This window comes from Ictidomys tridecemlineatus, chromosome 5 (genome assembly GCF_052094955.1).
Source record: "Ictidomys tridecemlineatus isolate mIctTri1 chromosome 5, mIctTri1.hap1, whole genome shotgun sequence".
Taxonomy (NCBI): domain Eukaryota; kingdom Metazoa; phylum Chordata; class Mammalia; order Rodentia; family Sciuridae; genus Ictidomys; species Ictidomys tridecemlineatus.
The window spans coordinates 48352635-48370941 of record NC_135481.1 but is presented as its reverse complement, the minus strand read 5'-3'; the positions used below and the strand labels follow the sequence as shown (position 1 = coordinate 48370941).

General features: G+C 39.7%; 2 protein-coding genes across 2 annotated transcripts; both read left to right on the top strand.

Annotated features, from left to right (window-relative positions):
* The first annotated feature begins 3697 nt into the window (after positions 1–3697).
* On the top strand, positions 3698–6456 carry LOC101964634 (toll-like receptor 11). Its single transcript, XM_078049037.1, is given in 4 exon segments — positions 3698–4220; positions 4223–4531; positions 4534–4603; positions 4605–6456. Coding segments are annotated over 4 exon segments (2754 nt in total).
* Positions 6457–15955: 9499 nt separating this feature from the next.
* LOC101964928 (olfactory receptor 11G2) lies at positions 15956–16909 on the top strand. Its single transcript, XM_005341417.3, has one exon. The coding sequence runs from the start codon at positions 15956–15958 to the stop codon at positions 16907–16909; it is 954 nt and encodes a 317-aa protein (XP_005341474.3).
* The last annotated feature ends 1398 nt before the right edge of the window (positions 16910–18307 follow it).

The following is an 18307-nucleotide window of genomic DNA, read 5'->3' as shown; positions in this document are numbered from 1 at the left end:
CCAATAACGTTATGTGTCCCTCTTTAATCCTCTGCTTTAAATCTTGCTGGGGAGTGATATTGGCCGAATTATATTGTGTACATGTATGAATATGTAACAAATTCCATCATATAAGGCACCAATAAAAATTGTGGAAAAGAAAAGACTATTAGGAGCATGGGTGGGGAAGTTAGAGATAATGAGTTGGTCGGTCACTGTTATATCAAGGAGGAAAGCTCTCCTGGAAAATGAAAGAAGACTTGTCCTTTCACATTTCAGGAGGATATGATACAAAATGAGAACTGAAATCTCCAAACAGAAGAGGAAAACGTGAAATAGAAAAGGTCATGAGAAGAGAAAAGGAAGAGAAAATGATACAGTATGAGAGAAGTCAAGAGGTTCACAAAGCAATCATCTCTCTCTATCTGGAACTTCCTACCCTGTAGCTATTAACAGGAGTGTCATACTGATGTGTGACCCAACAGAGGCCCTTGTGGAGAAAAGAATTACAAGAGAAGAGGCCTTTTCTCCTTTGCTGCAGGAGAAGATGAGAAAGAATCCTTCCTGAGGAATTTCAGCTCCTTGTTTCTGCTGACCACAATTTCCTGGGCTCAGAGATAAACTTGCTACTGCCCTTGTGCCAGGTGAGTTCTGTGGATAAGATAGAAGAGCAATTGGTAGAACTGACAGGAAAGAAAGAGATTAGTCCCTAAAGGAAGAACTTGTCTCTCTTTTGGGGAAGCCAGCAGCAGGAGGTAGGCAGGGCCCAGGAAAGCTTAAGGGGAATGTTTGGGAAAAGTTTTGCTACAATTTAACCGGCCAAATGAGGAACTGTCCTTTATGGAGGATAGATATAAGTATGCCAGAGGGCAATACAATTAAACCTGATCTCCTGAGGAAAAAAGAGCAGCTCAGACTTCTAAATCCATAGAATCTCTGTCCCAAGGCCATTGTGTCTCTTTGGCCTGAGAGATATTCTAGCCCCTAAAATCTTCCTACATATTAGAATAGAGAGGGAAAGCCTGTGGGAGACCAACCTTGCAAGTGACTGAGTCCCACTCTCCAGTTGGGTGCTGAGGCACTCAGTCACAGAAATGTGGCAGAGCTTTCCCCACCCTTCTTGGGTTCAAGGGTCAGTGTCTCGCGCATGGGTGTGTCTTGCTACAGCCCCATGGGTGAAGCTATGCTCACCTGTTCCTTTGTAATATAACCCTTTGCCCTGTTTAGGGTAGAATCTTCCATGGAAGTGACTTGTGTGTGTCCCCTTCTCTTACTGTGCCCTTGGGGGTGGCCTACCCAGGTGTCAGTCAACCTGCTGACAGTGGACATCATGAAGATAGACTCAGCCCCCTGAAACCTGACCCCTTGCCTCATTTGAATAGCTTCTCCTCAATAAAAGGGGTCAGCACGTGCTCTCGCTCTCTCTTTTCCTGCGGACCCTTAAGGTCACCCATTACAGCGACCCCAAAGAAAAAGGTATTTGTGTCTCTAGTGTGGTTATTTCATGCAGCCCAGTTAGCCCAGTTCAACTGGAGTGATCCCTGAGCCTTTTAGTCGCGAGAACAGAAACCCGGCAAAAGCCCCAAACTAACAGGACATGCTATGTGACATATCAAGGTTCAAGAAACAGTCCTTCAAAAATGTAGGGAACTGCCATGGAAAGAGAAGGACAGGGCATCAAGGGTAGCAAATGCCATAAACTATAAGGCTGAGTCATCCAGATGAAGATTCCCAGGCCTCCTCCTCAGGCCTCCTCTGAGCTTCTTGCTGAAGTCTGAGGAGCTGTGACTATGATGCTCTAACAACTGAAAGGGTATTTCTGGAGGAGAGGCAGCAGCAGTGCTGGAGAGCCAGCTTTTCAGTACCACTCAGGCAAATCATTGTCATGAGAGCTTAAGGGAAAGATGGAGAAGTTCATGATTTCAATACTAAATCCTCCTTTGGGTGCCAGTTACACTCTTAGGAGATCAATGCCCTTCACTTGTGCCTAACTGCTATGGCTCATGCCCTGAGTACCAGTCTGCTCTCCTGCCTAGTTTCATTCTTTCAGGGTCCTAAACAGGAAATGTGTGATTACTACTCATTTCATAATGGTCAGTCTGAGCCTTAACCATAAAAGAGAAATAAGTAAACTGAGAAAAGGGTCAATGAAAACTTCTACGGTTACCAGAGTCCTAGGACAGAGGTCTGACTCTAAAGGCCCCAAGAAACCAGGTCTGACCACTCACCCCAAAAAACAAACAGAGAAGGTAATAGTAAAAAGAAGGAAAAAAACTTTAATCAACATGGTCATACTGGGAAGGCAAAGTGAGATCCAGCATCTCAGCCCCAACTTCAAGTTGATGACATGAACTGTAGGTTTCAAGAGAGGAAGAAATGGAGCAGTGGGCAAGAGGTCTACATAGTTAAGCTGTTTTGGTTAAAGTGTGGTCTTGTTGATAATTTTCTCAGTTCTTATTCTACAACATGGCTCTGAAGAAGCTCTTTATCACTTGGAAGGGGAAATTTCCACTTGTTGCTCAGGATGTTTATCTTGAAGACTTCTGATCCTGGAAGGGCATGATTCCGTTCCCCTTAGATGATGGCTCCTGCTTAGGGGAGCAGTCTTATCCTGGGTTGATGTGCCTGCAAGTCTCCACTGCACAGAGCAATGACTGCAGACTTCTAGGCCCCACTCCAAAGGTCTTAGATATGATGATACAAATCTTACATCAGTCTTGAAGGTGGACAAGATAAACTAGGTAAACTTAAGGCTAAGTTTACATAGTTATTAGATGAGCACTCCTTAAATGATCAACAAGCCTACCTTCAGAGCTCAGCAGGGGCCTGACTCACAGTTTAAGGTAACAAACTGAAGGCAGGGATGTCAAGCTTTATGCTGCTTTCAGTTATCCATGGGGTATCTGCAAGTCTAAGTAAAGGGTCACTGCTTTTAGCACAGTCAGTCCTTGTCCCTGTTACCCCAATTTCAACATTGTGTTCTGAACACAAAAGTATTGAGACTATGGTTTCTTTAATTACTTTTTCAACTTCTTACCCTGCTTATTTTACCTGCTTTTTAAAAATATTTTGCCTGAAGTAGCTTTTGTGACTACTTTCCAAAAACTCTTCAGTAGAATTCATTCGGAATGTTTCCTTAGTCCTGCCTGCATTCTATTTCTTCAATCGTGGCCAGGTAACTTGGCTTCTTTGACAGTCAACTGCCTTGTAAGTAAAATAAGACAGTGGGCCCACATACACCACATAGTTTCAGATTAAATAAGAGTGTATATTTATGTCTTTTCATCACCACTTTTTCCTCTTTCAGTCCACTCTGTAGTGGACAGTTAAATTTGCTGCCTTGTCTTGGAATGAACGCATTCATGGTTGAGGGCTCCCCTCCAAAGGACTTAGTAACCTGAGCTAATAATCCTCAGCAGGAAGATAGGGAAGTGTTATCACTTTCTCCCCTGGATCTACCACAAGATTCTGACTTTTTTTTTTTTTTTGCTTCCCTCTCTGGGTTTCTGTTCCCTTGCATGGAGTAACACATGAATGAGCATAATTTGAGTTTCCTACTTGATCAAATGTCTAATTCATATCAAAATCACAGAGCTTTTTCTTCAATATGTCTTCAAAATCCCAAGGATGCTCTGTGTATTAGAAGGGTCTGAGACTAGCGTTATCCATTACTGTAGGATTTGACACTCTTATTCTTTCTCCTCTTATCCTAGAAGCAATGTCAAAGATGGAAAGACATCTGGTCTCTGCTGTCCTCCCTCTCTTACTGCTGGACTTGATGGATTGTGATCTCATGAGCCAGGCATGGACTGTCCCTGACTGTACCATAGCAGATAGCTCCCTGTTGTCAAATCTCTCCTTCTACATCCCATTTTGTCCCTTGGCCCCAGGGCTGCATATTTTTGCATCATGCTCCAATGTTACAGACCTGACACAGACCCTGAGAGCAGTGCCCCAGGATATACAGGCACTTTGCCTGCAGGGCATGGTTCCTGTCCTGCCAGCTAGTGCATTTGGTCACTTCCTCTTCCTATAGCTTTTGAGGCTACAGCTGGGCACCCTCAAGATTATATCTGAGGCCTTTCAAGGATTGAATCGGCTGCAGTACCTTTCCTTTGAGCATCATGCTCCCTGTTGCTTGAGTCTATTTCTCCCTCCGGATGCCCTGGTGCCTCTCACATTCCTCAGTAGTCTTTCCTTTCAAGGCTACTGCCTGAATTATAGCCAGAACATTCAGTTGCCAATCACCTTAGGCATCTAACCCTGGGGCACAGCTGTTTGATAGAGCTGCAGGAGCTACAAGTGCTCTTCTCAAACCTTGTACTTAGTTTTTCTCCTACAGCCATCCCCAGACCATGGTCTTCCTTCCTAGAGGTGTTGGATTTGTCTTACAACCTGAAGCTGAACCAGGCAGGTGTCAGAGCCTTGAATGGCCTCCAGCTCCATTCCCTGAGATTGGATGGCACCCCATTGAATGCATTAGGTCTTTTAGGCTCAGGACTGCTCCATCTGGACTTTCTGTCCCTTGTGGGTACAGGTATGGAAAAACTGCCTGGGAAGTGTCAGGTTATTTTGAGCTTCGAGCACTTGACCTTGGGAGAAATCGAATCCAAAACATAGAGGATGGAGATCTCAAGCTGTCGTTCCTTAGAACATCTCAGCCTTTACAGCAATGGCCTGAAATTGCTTCCTATAAAGTTTCTAAATGCCTTGCCCCAGCTTCAAAGTCTCAACCTATCCATGAATAAGCTGGGTCCAGCCTTGGTGCTCCCAGATGGGCTGGTTAGCACAAACTTGAGAGTGCTAGATCTGTCCAACAATGAGTTATGTGTTCTGCCCTATGGAGCCTTCTCCTTTATTCCTCAACTTGAGAAGCTGTGGCTGAGTGGCAACAACATCTCCAACTTATCCAGTGAGAGCCTGGAGGGACTAAAGCAGCTAAAGACACTAGACCTGAGCTGGAACAAAATTAAGGTACTAAAACCAGACTGGCTCTCCTTTCTTCCTGCTCTCACCTCACTGAACCTGCTGGGCACCTATTTAAGTCATATCCCAGGCAAGGAGCTCCAAGGTCCCCAGAGGCTGAGCCATCTGCAGCTGGGTTCACTTCAGATGCTGGACTTCTATCCTCCCTGGCCTCTAGCTCTGCTCAGCTTAGAGATATGGGCAGAAACAGGTATCTGGTTTAATAACTTCAATGAAGATCCCTTCTTGTTCCTGGAGAAGCTGATCTTACAAACTTCCAAAGTGGTACTGTCTCCATACAACACCTCAGTTCATTTTCCTTCCCTGCGTCATCTCACTCTTCGAGGCGTAAGTTTCTTTGGCTTCTCAAGTCAACAGTCTCAGAGATCCTTCCCTCAGTTTCCTGTCCTGGAGCACCTGCACTTCTGGTCTGATTATGGGAGTACAGAAAACCTGCAACTATTTGGGATGCCCAAGCTTCGAGAGCTCGGGCTCGGAGATCTGAATTTCCACTATGAGTCAAGGTCAACAAAGCTGGAGCTGGTACTGAAGGAAGTGCCTCAGTTACAGGTACTGGCATTGAGCCACCTGAATCTTGGGAACCTCTCCATGTCCAGTTTCAGGGACTTGGACCACCTGCAGCTACTGCTGTTCAACTCTGAATGGACCCTGGGGTTAGACAGCAACCTTCAGGAGTTAATCCCCCAGATGCCTCAATATGTTTATTTCTCAGATGTCACCTTCACCTGCCAGTGTGAAAGCTTCTGGGTGGGGCCTTGGGCAACACAGGCCCCCAACACCTTTGTGTATGGGCTGGAGAAATCCATCTGCATGGCCAATGCTTCTGACTACTCCAAGACTCCACTGCTCTCCTTCCTTTCTCATCAGTGTGCACGTGATCTTGAGTTTCAGGGCTTTCTTGCCAGCTTTACTCTGGTGCTCCTGTTCTCTATCCTTGTACTGCTTGGCTGCCCCAAATGGTCCTGGCTTCACCATCTCCGGACTCTTTTTCATGTGTGGTGGTGGAAACTATGTGGGCGTGGCCCCAGAAGCCAATTCCACTATGATGTCTTTATATCCTACTGTGAGCAGGACCAAGACTGGGTGCTGGAAGAACTGGTTCCTACACTGGAGAAGTCTCCTCCAGCAGGTGAGGGCTTGAGGCTGTGCCTGCCAGAGAGGGACTTTGGGGTTGGGCAGGACAGGTTGGATGCCCTTGTTGCCAGCATGGAGAACTGCAGGGCCATCCTCTGTGTACTCAGCAACAAAGCCCTGGGGAGTCCCCGGTGCCATCTGGAGTTAAGGCTTGCCACCTATCACTTGGTGGCCAGACCTGGAACAGCTTGCCTCCTGTTTCTGGAGCCTAATGATGGGCGGAAGCTATTCGGCTATCACTGCCTCACCAGGTGGCTTCAAAAAGAGGACTATTTTGATTTGCCTCAAGGGAGGGTGGAGTGGGATGTTTTCTGTGAGCAGCTTCTGAAAAGGCTACTTCTAACCAATGAAGCCTGACCTTGCCACCAAGTTAAAATAGGCAAAAATGGGATAAACCTCTTCAAAACAACACACATATCTATTTATATGAATTTTTTCTCATATTCTCAGAAACTGCATAAAATAAGTGCCCTGAAACAGAAGGATAAAGTACAATGATGAAAGATGGAATATCCTGCATTCATTAAGAATCATGCTCCAAGGATATTTAGTGCTATGGGAAAGAACCAATATATAATATCAAATAAAAACATTGGCAAATGGTGTGTGCTATAATTCCAAATATGAAAATAATTGCTTCTGTATTTAATGTATGAAATATGAAGACAGAAAGAGACTAGAAATGTAAAATTAAAAAATGGCCCTGGTAAAAGCCCTATGAATGATTTAAACTTCTAATCCTTTTCTGCTCTCCATTTTTTTTTCTGAAATAAACATGTGTTACTTTCATAATAGTAAAAATAAAATAAATTATCTTTCAAAAATGAAAAAACAAGTTAGTATAGACTAAATAGTTTAACAATCTACTTTCTGTTGGCACAACTGTGTCTTTTACTACCAGATATCTAAACTCATTATAAAGCTATACTAATTTAGAGAATGTGATACAATAAGTACAAAAAGCCAGATGTTATCAAACAAGGAATCCAGAAACCAATTCATGAACATACATACCTTTAATTTATGATAAAGGAACTTCATAGTGGGGATAAAAGAAGGTCTTTTCCATCTAAAAAATATATATATATATTAAATGTCAAATGGATTTCTATATGAAAAAGTGAAATTTAACCATAACTTTATATCACACACAGAAAGTAGAGCCAAGGCAGATTGCAGATTTTAAATGTGGAAGGTGAAATATTAAACTTTCTAGAAAATAAAGTAAAATGTTTTCATTACTTTGAAATAAGGAAAAAATAATAATTATAAATGAACTGGACTGATAAGTCAGAAGAATTAAAATTTAAAAATTCTGTTTATTAAAATAAAATTGAGGGCTGGGGTTGTGGCTCAGTGGTATAGCGCTTGCCTAGCACGCATGAGGCACTGGGTTCGATTCTCAGCACCACATACAAATAAATAAAACAAAAAAGGTCCATCAACACCAAAAAAAAAAATTTTAAAAAATTATAAGTAAATAAATAAATAAAATTGAGGGGCTGGGGTTGTGGCTCAGTGATAAAGTGCTTTCCTAGCACATGCAAGGCGTTCAGTTCAATCCTCAGTGACAGGAGAATTTGAAGTAAACATGTTTTGATGAAGAAGGGTGCATAAGTTAGAAATATGTGTGAGTTAGATAAGGACATAAGGTAAACATGTTTTGATGTATTTTAGCACAAACAAGTGTGGTAGTTTAGGATAAGCGTGTTGTGATACAGTGTAAACATAATCTGTGAGGATAGGATAAGAGATAGAAGCCACGACGTAAACATGTTTTGGTTTGAAGTGTTGTAAACAACTATAGTATTTAAGGGCCAGGAAGGCTGAGCTCTTTGGTCAGTTCAGATCCACGATGCCAGTGGATCAACATTGAGCGAACTGAGCCCCGCCAGTCTCTGTTCCTGTGCCTCGTATGATGTGATGAAACCTGGTGTGAATAAACTGAGCATTCGAAAAGGCATATCGTGTGCAGTGACTTCTTTCTTCAGGACACGGATCGTTGGCTGGGAGCGGTTACCTGGAGCAGAGGCGATCCTGACTCCAGGACCACCTGGGGACGATCACGGGACCTCGATGCAGTCCTGCTCGTGTCACTCAGCAACACATAAAAATAAATAAATAAAATAAAGGTAAAAAAAATGAGAATGGAAAATAAAGCCACACAGATAGGAGATAACATCTGTAATAGATATAACTGACAAAAGGCTTATGTCTAAAATATATTTTTATTAACACATTAATTATATATATTAGTAGCATTCGGTATGATATTTCCACATATGTACATGTGTAGATCATGTCCAACCACTTTTATTCCAGCCTCACCACCCACTCTCACTCCAATACCCTCCCCAGTTTCTACTAATCACTCTTCTACTCTCAGATCAATTTCAGTTACTTTCCATGTATGGGAGTGCCAATGTCTTGGCTGGGCACAGAATCACGAGCCACTCACACCTTGTAGATTCAAACAGCGATTCTTTATTCCCGAACTCACACCAGCCTCTACACACGTTCTCGGGAAATCCACGTTCTGCCCGCCAATTCACGTCCCCAAATACTTTATCTTTCTCAATTCCAGGAGAACTCAGCGGGAACTCAGGCAGCAGGAACGCCCTATTCCCAGCAGCAATAAACTTAAACCTGGAACTTCCCTAAAACCACATTGTCTTAAACCGGAACGCCTTAAACTTGTCTTAAACCGGGAACGCCCTAACCCCAAGGAGCAGGATACTTCCTCAAACGTGCAGGATACACCTTAAACCTGGATCCACCCTCGTCCTTGAGCAGGGTCACCTTTCTCAAATACACATGCAAGGTCACAGCGGATTTCCAAGGCAAGTCCATTTAATATGGGGTATGCTGGCAAGGAAATTTCGATGCGTCATTCCTACTTGGCAATGGCCCTCAGCATGGGAGAGTGCATGTGGTACTTGCCTTTTTCTGTCTAGCTTATTTCATTTTAGATAACCTCCTCCAGTTCAATCAATTTTGCTGCAAATGCCAGGATTTCATTCTTCTTTATAGTTTAATGATATACCATTTTGTATATACACTGTATTTCCTCTATCCATTCTTCTCTTGATGGATAGCTGGCCTAATTCCAGGTACCTATTGTTTTATAAATTATATTTTATATGCCCTTAATCTTTATTTCCTCTTTGTCATACATCCCAATCCAATGATGTGGATGTTTGTTTTGTTTAGTGATGTCCCAAATATATTGAACGCTGTCTTTATTTGTGTGTGTGTGTGTGTGTTTGAATGGGGTATTTCAAAAGGCCTATCTTCAAGCTCAGGTATTTTTATTACACTGTCTCTTCTCTGTTATTGAGGCCTTCAACTGAATTTTTGACTAATTGAGCTGTTTACATTCAAGATTTTCGTTTGGTTCTTTTCGAAAACCTCTATCTCCTTAGAGTTTCTCACTCATATTCTACTTTGTCTTCCCAATTTAACTTCAGTATTTGCCAGTGTATTCTCTTGTATCTCATTGAGCTTTTTTATAATAATTGTAATTTTTTATCAGGCATTTCATTCGCTCAAATTTCTTTGGAGTCTAATGCTAAAGCATCATAATCTTTCAGAGGTGTCACATTATCTTGATGTTTTTATATCCCTTATGTTCCTACTTTGAGATCTGCAGAATTTGGTGACTCAGATATCTCTACCACTTTCATAGGATGGCTTTCTTAATCAGCAGCTTTCTCCTAAAGACATGTGTTGGGTTGTTTGTTATGCAATGTTGGCTTTATTTCCAACTGGGCATCATAGTGTCATCTCCCTCTAGCTTCCTTGACTGTTGTAAGTAAATTTGGGGACAATGTGTTACATGTACATAGCAGAGTGTGTAGGGTGCACAATGTTTGGCTACTCCTCCACTAGGAGTGCTGACACCTACTGGGGGATGGGTTTCCTCTGGAACTGCTGATGTTGGCTCTGTTACTTGTAAGGATTTCTGGCAATGACTGAACCAGTTGTGTTTCTGAAACACTGAGGGGTCTGAAGCACTAGGACTCTGGTCAGACAGAGGTGCATGCCCAAGCACTTCGTGAGAAGAGGTGGTGACAGGAACCAAGCACCCTCTCTGTGATGCTCACACACAGTCCTAACAGCAGTGTGTGGTCAGTCAAGGTGTGCGGGCAGCCAACAATTGGTGTGGCAGCAGCAGGACCTGTAGTGCTCCCTCTGTTGCTACTATTAGAGTGCCAACCTAGGAGCAGAACCTTGGACCCTCTAGCCTTGCATGCCTGGAGTCAGGACAACTATGAGAGCTTTTCTGAATCTTTAAGCTGCAGGTCCCACCAGGAAGCAAACGGGAGCCAAGCATGACTAAGGCAGGCAAAATTCTCTCAGGGCCTTGAGTACCCAGGAACAGGGTGACTTCTGGGGGTTTTCTCTTCCTGACTCCTTCAGTTGAAATGCCCACAAGAGGGATCAGGATGTAGCCAGAGCTAGGCAAACTTTCTCTATATATCTCTTTTGGCTAAGCTCCCACAGTGTTGCTCAAGGTCCCCTCAGCACATTCCTGTGGGGAGCCGTCAGGGAACCATGACATTCCTTCCCCACCCTGTTAGTAGCAGGTACCTGTGCACAGGGCAGGAGGAAGGAGCAAAGAGAACTGCTACTGCCTTCAGTCTTGGCCCAAACATGAACCTGCATGAGACTGGCCACACTTCTGATCTCAGAGGGCAAGATTCCTCATCTCCTGGTTCTTTAAGGCAATGCTTCCCAACCCCCTCCATGTCCTCACACCAATCCCCTACAGTACAGAGCCCCTAACAAGGCAGGTCAGAGTCACTCTGATGGGCCCAGTCAGAGTGTTAGGCAGGTATCCATTCACCCAATGCAATGGAATATCTATGGAGACCCAGAGATAGGCATATGCAGGGGCTTCAGACCCATAGAGCAGTCCAAATTCAGACAATAGGTCCTTTCTCCAGATGGCTCCTGGCTACCATACCAGGTAGAGTGGAAGGGGATGTCTTCCAGGCTAGACTACTGTGTGAATTTTAGGCCTATTATCTGTTTAGGCTGTAGGCCTATTATGACAACAAAATTTTCCAACAGCTAACATTGCCCATCTGTACTTAAAAAGCTTTCTGGGACTCTCTCTTTCACCCTTAACCCTGAAGAGGTGACATTCCCCCACTCCAGGTTTGGAGCTGGGAAGACAGGTGCTAGGATATTTTGTTTCTCTCGTTATGTCATTGTCACTGGTCTCTGTGACTTACAAGCTCCCAGCCTCTCTCATGCTGATCTCCGGTGGTCTCCCATGATCACTCACCTCAAAATGAGGCCATACATGTGTTGCTTTGATTCTCTTTTGTAGAGAGGAGGGAAAGGCTAGATGCCTCTATTCCATCATCTTGAAATCTCTACTTCCTGGATTTCATTTCCCAGCTTCCAAAATGTCCTAAGGTTGTTTTCTCTATGCATCTCTGCACACCTGCAGGTCAAGGGTAGCAGAGGCTAAGGTTGGAGAAACCTGGACATCCTGGAGCAGAGAAAACAGATCCTTCAGAATACATTTTTTAAAGTTTTAAAGTAATAATATATGTTCGATAAAAAGAAAAACAGGCAAGACTGAAAAAGAATACATCCAAACAATAAACAATTATAAGAAAATGTGCTCAAACACACTAATTATAAAGAAAATGCAAATTAAAGCTGCAATGGGATATGGGTACATATCTTCCCAAATGTTTTTGTTTTAAAAACTGACATAATCAAGAACTGGCAAGATATAGAATAATAGGAATTGTCATGTATTACTCATGGGAGTATACCTTGGAGCAAACATTTAAAAAATAATCTCTAGCAGGTTATCTCTTAAAGTTGAACACATGCATTCTCTAGGATCCCACAATTTCATATACATACAACATAAATTCTTGAAAGCATATGCTTAACTATATGCATATTATTCACAGTGGCATTTTCTATAACAATTCAAAACTGAAAATAACCCAAATGTCCCATCAGCAATAGATCTATTTTTGTGGTATAAGCATTCAAAAGAATATTAAATGACCATGAAAATCAATGAACTATAGTTATGCAAAAGTTCACAGGTAAAGAAATATTATACAGTGATGAAAATCCATGAAGTGTCATTTTACTTTAATGTATGAACATGCACAGATAAATATCAGAAATTTATGAGTGAAAGATTCCAGATACTATGCACATATATCATTTCATTTATACATATTTCTAAAACATACAAATTTACAGAAGGATGATAGTTTTTTTCCTTGCTTTTATTAGTGCACTATACTTAAATGTAATAGTTGATTTCAATTTAACAAACTCATACATGAATGGAATTTAATTTTCTCCATTACAGTCCCTGGTGCTCCCCATTTCTCTCTCCTGCCTTCCCCTATTCCCCTTCTTCTGCCCTACTGGTCTTCCTTTCGCTCATTCATTTATTTGGTGCTTTATAAACAAATGTAAAGGTGGAATTCACTGTGGTATGTTTATACATGCACATAGTGTAATTTTGTCAATTTCATTCTTCTTTTCTTTTTCTTTCCCCTCTCTCCTCTCTCCCTCTCAATCTTCTTCTGCTCCAACTGGTCTCCCCTATACCTTTATGATAAGGTTGGTGGTTACTTTGGGAAGAAGAGAGAAGTTGTACTTAGAAGGATCCCAGTAAGGCTATGGGGGATACATGATAATGTTTTATTACTTTGACACAGGCAGTAATTAAATGGGTGTATTTTTTAATAATTCAGTGAGCTTTATTATATACACTATTTTTTAAGGTTCAAGGTTTTACAACTTAAAAAGAAAACTTTAAGCCAGACCATTTTGTTTTCACTCAAATCTGACCCTTTCTAACACTGAAAGCAAAGTCCTTACAAATGGCCTACGTTAAGCGATCTGCCTCACCCAGTGTCCTTCTTGCCTGGTATCTCACTGCTGTCCCTACTCCGTACTCTGCCACAGCCACACTAGCCTGCTGGCCATTATGCTATCATTCTATTATCCTTTCTTCTGCCTGTGGTTCCTCTGACAATTGTTGTTTGGGCTTGAAACTCAGCTCCTCCAGATATCCACAGGTTGTTCTTCCAGTTGGGGACATTGCTTAAATGTCACATTCCCCAGCTTTCCTGTCACTTTAAAATCATCATCTCCTTTTCCAACTTCCAACGTCCCTGCCATAATCCAAGCTCCATTTTTCTCCTTATTATTTTCAATATACTATATAATTATCTTATTTAGGCCTTTGTTTTCTTCTCTCTTTAATAGAATATAGTAACTGTGACAGTAGGAGTTGTGGGGTTGTTTTCTATATATCTCCAGGATCTGAGAGGCATTTGGCAATTCATGCACATTTGATAAATATTTGTGGAATAAGATGATGTAAATGAAATTTTTTGAACTGCCAATTTTTTGTACTTTACACAATGTTCAACTCAAATATCTCTAACAAACTATACAAATACAGATATTTGATAAGCAAAGAATGATTTCTTCTTTGAAATGGGTATAGGGGACCTAACAGAGCTTTCTATGTCAGCTAGTAGAAGCATCTCTTTTACTATTTAGTTTTTCCCCAAGAACCTTCTGTAATTTATGAACACTAGAAATGAAAGAAAGAATTTACTTCTACATCTTCACTCTTCTTTGGGGAACAGTAAAATTTGGCATGTGATTGTAATTTCAAAACTGACCTCCTCTTTTGAGGAAACAGAATCAAATCATTGAGAGAGCCCCAAATCCCAAAAGGCCATGATGCAAGCAAATAAATATACATGGTACCTTCATCTGGACTTTCACTTCATCCTCTAACATGTACCCTGAAGTTAGTGAAACTGTGTTTAGTGCTCACTCTTTGCAATCTAAAAGTGATTACAAACTGGATGATCCCATTTCTTGGAAGTCTCCCACTTGTCTTTTGGTCCATGGAATAATATTTTCTCTCCCCATCTCCGACCTTCTCAGCGTTCATCCAAGGAGTGAGTGGAAACTTTATAACATGTGGGCCACACATGCTCAATGTTTTGCAAAAATAATAGGAAACTTTTTTTTCTTGCCTTTGAGAAAACTTAAAGTATTTTATTAGAATAAAACTGGCAAAAAATTAAGGCTAAAATGTGAATTTTCTTGTTTACCTGGTTTCTGATAAGTATTTTTACTTAGTTATAATTTCATATATATATATATATATGCATATATATACACACTCATATATATGTGCATATATATACACATTATAAGTTTATATGTATATACACACAGAGATATACACATATAAAGAGGCTTAGGATTTTAAGAAAGGATGCATATTAACTAATAAGTAGCAAAATCAAATTTATTTATTTTGATGACTTTTTTTTACTTGATGAATAAATATGGCATATTTCTCTTGCCAAAGATAACATCTTTCCCAAAGCTTACATATGGCTTTTGAATTCCATTTTTGTTGTTGTTGCACTACAAGATTTACTCTAAACTGTAATACTGGACAAGGATATTCTGAAACAAGAAAGGCAAGTACCAATAATGATTTGAAACAAATCAGTGATACTTCTCTACATAAAAATTAATTAACTGAAATGATTAATTAAGAGAAGGATCCTATGTAAGTAGAATAAAAGAATGTCTAAAGAACAAAAAAGATTATACATTGAATTTTAAGTTACTGAAACAACATAGTAAGGGACAGGATTCAGCTGGCCTAATTTGCTACACTAGTTTTCATGCAGGTTCAAGGGCAATGAGAGTCTTAAATAGTAATCCTTCCAATTTTAGTAACATCTCAATGGCTCTCAAAAGGAAGAGTTAATCATCTCTGTGTAGTATGGCCTGAGAAACTCTAATATTATCTCCTATAAACAAATATTACCAGGATTTCTCTAATCAGGGTAAGAGAGCTTACTTTGACAAGCATTCCTTTACTTATTGAGTATTATTTATAAAATACAAAAATATTTCCAAATGTGAAAAATTAATCAAATTTCAGTAAAAATGTACTAAAATTTTGCTATGAGTCCCATAATCATAAAACTTAACCAATCTTTCAATTACTCCTGCAGCTCACTGGACCTATGGTTAACAAGTATAGGCACATTAAACTTCAAATTAAACTTCACATTAAAATTCACCAGTTGTTCTACCTAAGACCAATTTCCAAAAATGGTCTTAGGTAGAACATATTCATATATTCACCTGGAAGTATATAAAAATATTCAGGTAGATCGATTTAGAGGCCAAGGCATAAAACTCTTCCTAACACTTCATGGAGCTGCCTACAAGGAAAAAAAAGCTTTTTTTTTTTAATACTAAACATTGGTATGTATATACAAAGTGGCATAAAAGACTATTTATCCTAGAGTGACAGAGGTCTTTTTTATTATCATTATAAAACACCATGAGTAATTACATGGTGATTACTATGTGCCCTATTGAGCAATATATTGAGATGTGTTCTCTTAAAATATCTTGATTTAGTATTTTACTATATTTCACTGTTATAAATAATTTAAAAAGTTATGAAGTATCCATATAGTGTTCAAATAATTCCACATATTCAGAAAAGTAGTACAGTATCAATAATGCAGTTAAACCGAGTATATCCTTAGTATCTAATCTAGGGTTCATGGTGAAGTAAAATTTGCCTCCAATTCATATTTTTTCCTCCTTGCTATTACTGTGACTTTTAAAAATAACATTGTTTGTTCAGAACTGAGTCTTGCAAGTTTGCAGGTCAGTTTTGCTGCTCAAGCAACACTTTAATTGTTTACTACCTCATAAAATTAATAATAAAAAAATTGGTGATTCCAGGAAAAAAATTCAACATTAAACAGCAATAACCTCTGTAATCTCACTGACTTCTACACCAATGAACGGGTCCAACCAAGAACACACAGTCTCTGTTACCCACTTCATCCTCATGGGCTTTCCCTCCAGCCCAGAAATGCAGCTCCTCTACTTTGGGCTCTTCTCCATAACCTACACTCTGACCCTGATGGGGAACGCAGCCATTGCCTGTGCTGTGAGGGGAGACCGGCGCCTTCACAACCCCATGTACATCCTTCTGGGAAATTTCTCTCTCCTGGAAATATGCTATGTCACCTCCACTGTCCCCAACATGTTGGCCAACTTCCTCTCCACAAGCAAGTCCATCTCTTTTGTGAGCTGTTTTGCACAATTCTACTTCTTCTTCTCCTTTGGGTATGATGAGGGCTTCTTCCTTTGCTTCATGGCCTTTGACAGGTACCTTGCTATCTGTCATCCTCTGCATTACCCACGCATCATGACCAGACAGCTGTGCACTGGCCTCATCATCTTTGGATGGTCATGTGGGTTCATCTTCTTTCTAACTCCGTTTATTTTTATTTCACGGTTATCCTATTGTGGTCCAAATATCATCAACCATTTTATGTGTGATCCTGTCCCATTGATGATGCTGTCCTGTTCTGAAGATGCTACCACCCAGTTCATTTACTCTGCCTTCAATTCTTTTTTCATGATTGGCACTTTGCTGTTTATTCTTTCTTCTTATGCTCTAGTGATTCTAGCTGTGGTGAGGATGCCCTCAGCAGCAAGCAAACGCAAGGCTTTCTTGACTTGTGCTTCTCACCTGGCAGTTGTCACCCTTTTTTATGGTTCTATTTTGATGATGTATGTTGGCCCTGAATCAGGACACACAGTAAAAATGCAAAAAATTATTACCTTATTTTATTCTGTGATAACACCTCTATGTAATCCTCTAATATATAGCCTGAGGAACAAGGAGATGAAAGATGCTCTGAGGAAAATCTTCAGAACTGAACAAGGTGTTCATAAAATATGAGAGATACAAACTACATCTACAAATGCAACCTACCTTAGCCAGACATGGGTGATATATATCTACAAATTAATCATATTTTAAGAATTGCTAGAATGAGGTTCCATTATCATCTTAAACAGCACTCACCATGAGAACCTAGATTGAAAATATTGTCCGTACTTAAAAGGCAGGATTTATTATTTTTAGCATTACTTTTATTTTGTTTTGTTTGTTTGTTTCCCATCCTAGGGATTGAACTCAGGGCCTTATAAGTAGTAGGTGAGTGCTATATCACTAAGCTATACACCCAGCTCCAAATGTTAAATGGCTAGTAAATGTAGGTATTTTTTTTATTAGATCTCTTTCCTAAAATTTTTTTGTCACTTTATTCTTTAAGATACCTTGTAATTTGGTTTATTTCCACTTCAAAAAAGCTTCCTTTGTATTTTTATTTAAATTTGATTGTTTAAGATTTATTCATGAATTCAGAAAGAAATAATATCATAAATAATGTTCACTTTCCTAATCAAGAATACTATCTTAAATTATTCTTGATTTATTTATGTATTATTATGTATTTTAGTAAAGTTTCACAGTTAAAAAATGAAAAAAATGTGGGATTTATGTGAGTTCTGTAGGAAGAAGTGGTTTATAGTATACTATGCATAAGAAATATAAATCAAATAGCTGAACAATTACCTAAAAATTGCTGTAAGAGGAAGAAATTATAAATAATTTGGAAATTCATGGAAAATGACTTTAATGTTAAGTTTAAAGTATTCATGATGTTAAGGAAACATCGGTGGTCTTAAGGAAAATTCATGCAATTTCCATTATTCTCAATTATATGAAAGGAGCAATTAAAGTAATTCAATAAATTACTGTGTTTTTACAAAGGTATTTTTATATTTATAATTTTGTTTAAGTTAGTTATTGACCAAACTTTGTACATTCAACTTAAATTTGTACTGATATTAAGCTTTCTGGAATTTGATGGAATTGCAAATATTTGATACATTAAGAAGCATTGGGAGGAATAGATGAATTCTAGATAGGGCAGAGGGGAGGGAGGGAAAGGGAGAAAGCAGGGGATTAGCAAGGATGGTGGAATGTGATGGACATCATTATCCAAAGAACATGTATGAGGAATTGAATTGGGTGTTAAAATATTTTATATATAAACAGATAAGAAAAATTGTGGTATATATGTGTAATAATAATTGTAATGCAAAAAAACCCAAAGTACATATATAAAGACATGAATTGGTGTGAAAATACCTTATACACAAAAATATGAAAAATTGTGCTATATACGTGTAATGACTTGTAATGCACTCCGCCTTTGTGTATTTAAAAAAGTAAAATCAATAAAAAAAACTTGGAAAGGGTAATGAGCATCTTAAAAATTAACACAAAAGC

Bases quoted from the DNA above. Each gene is read 5' to 3' on its own strand.
- LOC101964928 (XM_005341417.3), top strand. From the start codon at position 15,956: ATGAACGGGTCCAACCAAGAACACACAGTCTCTGTTACCCACTTCATC.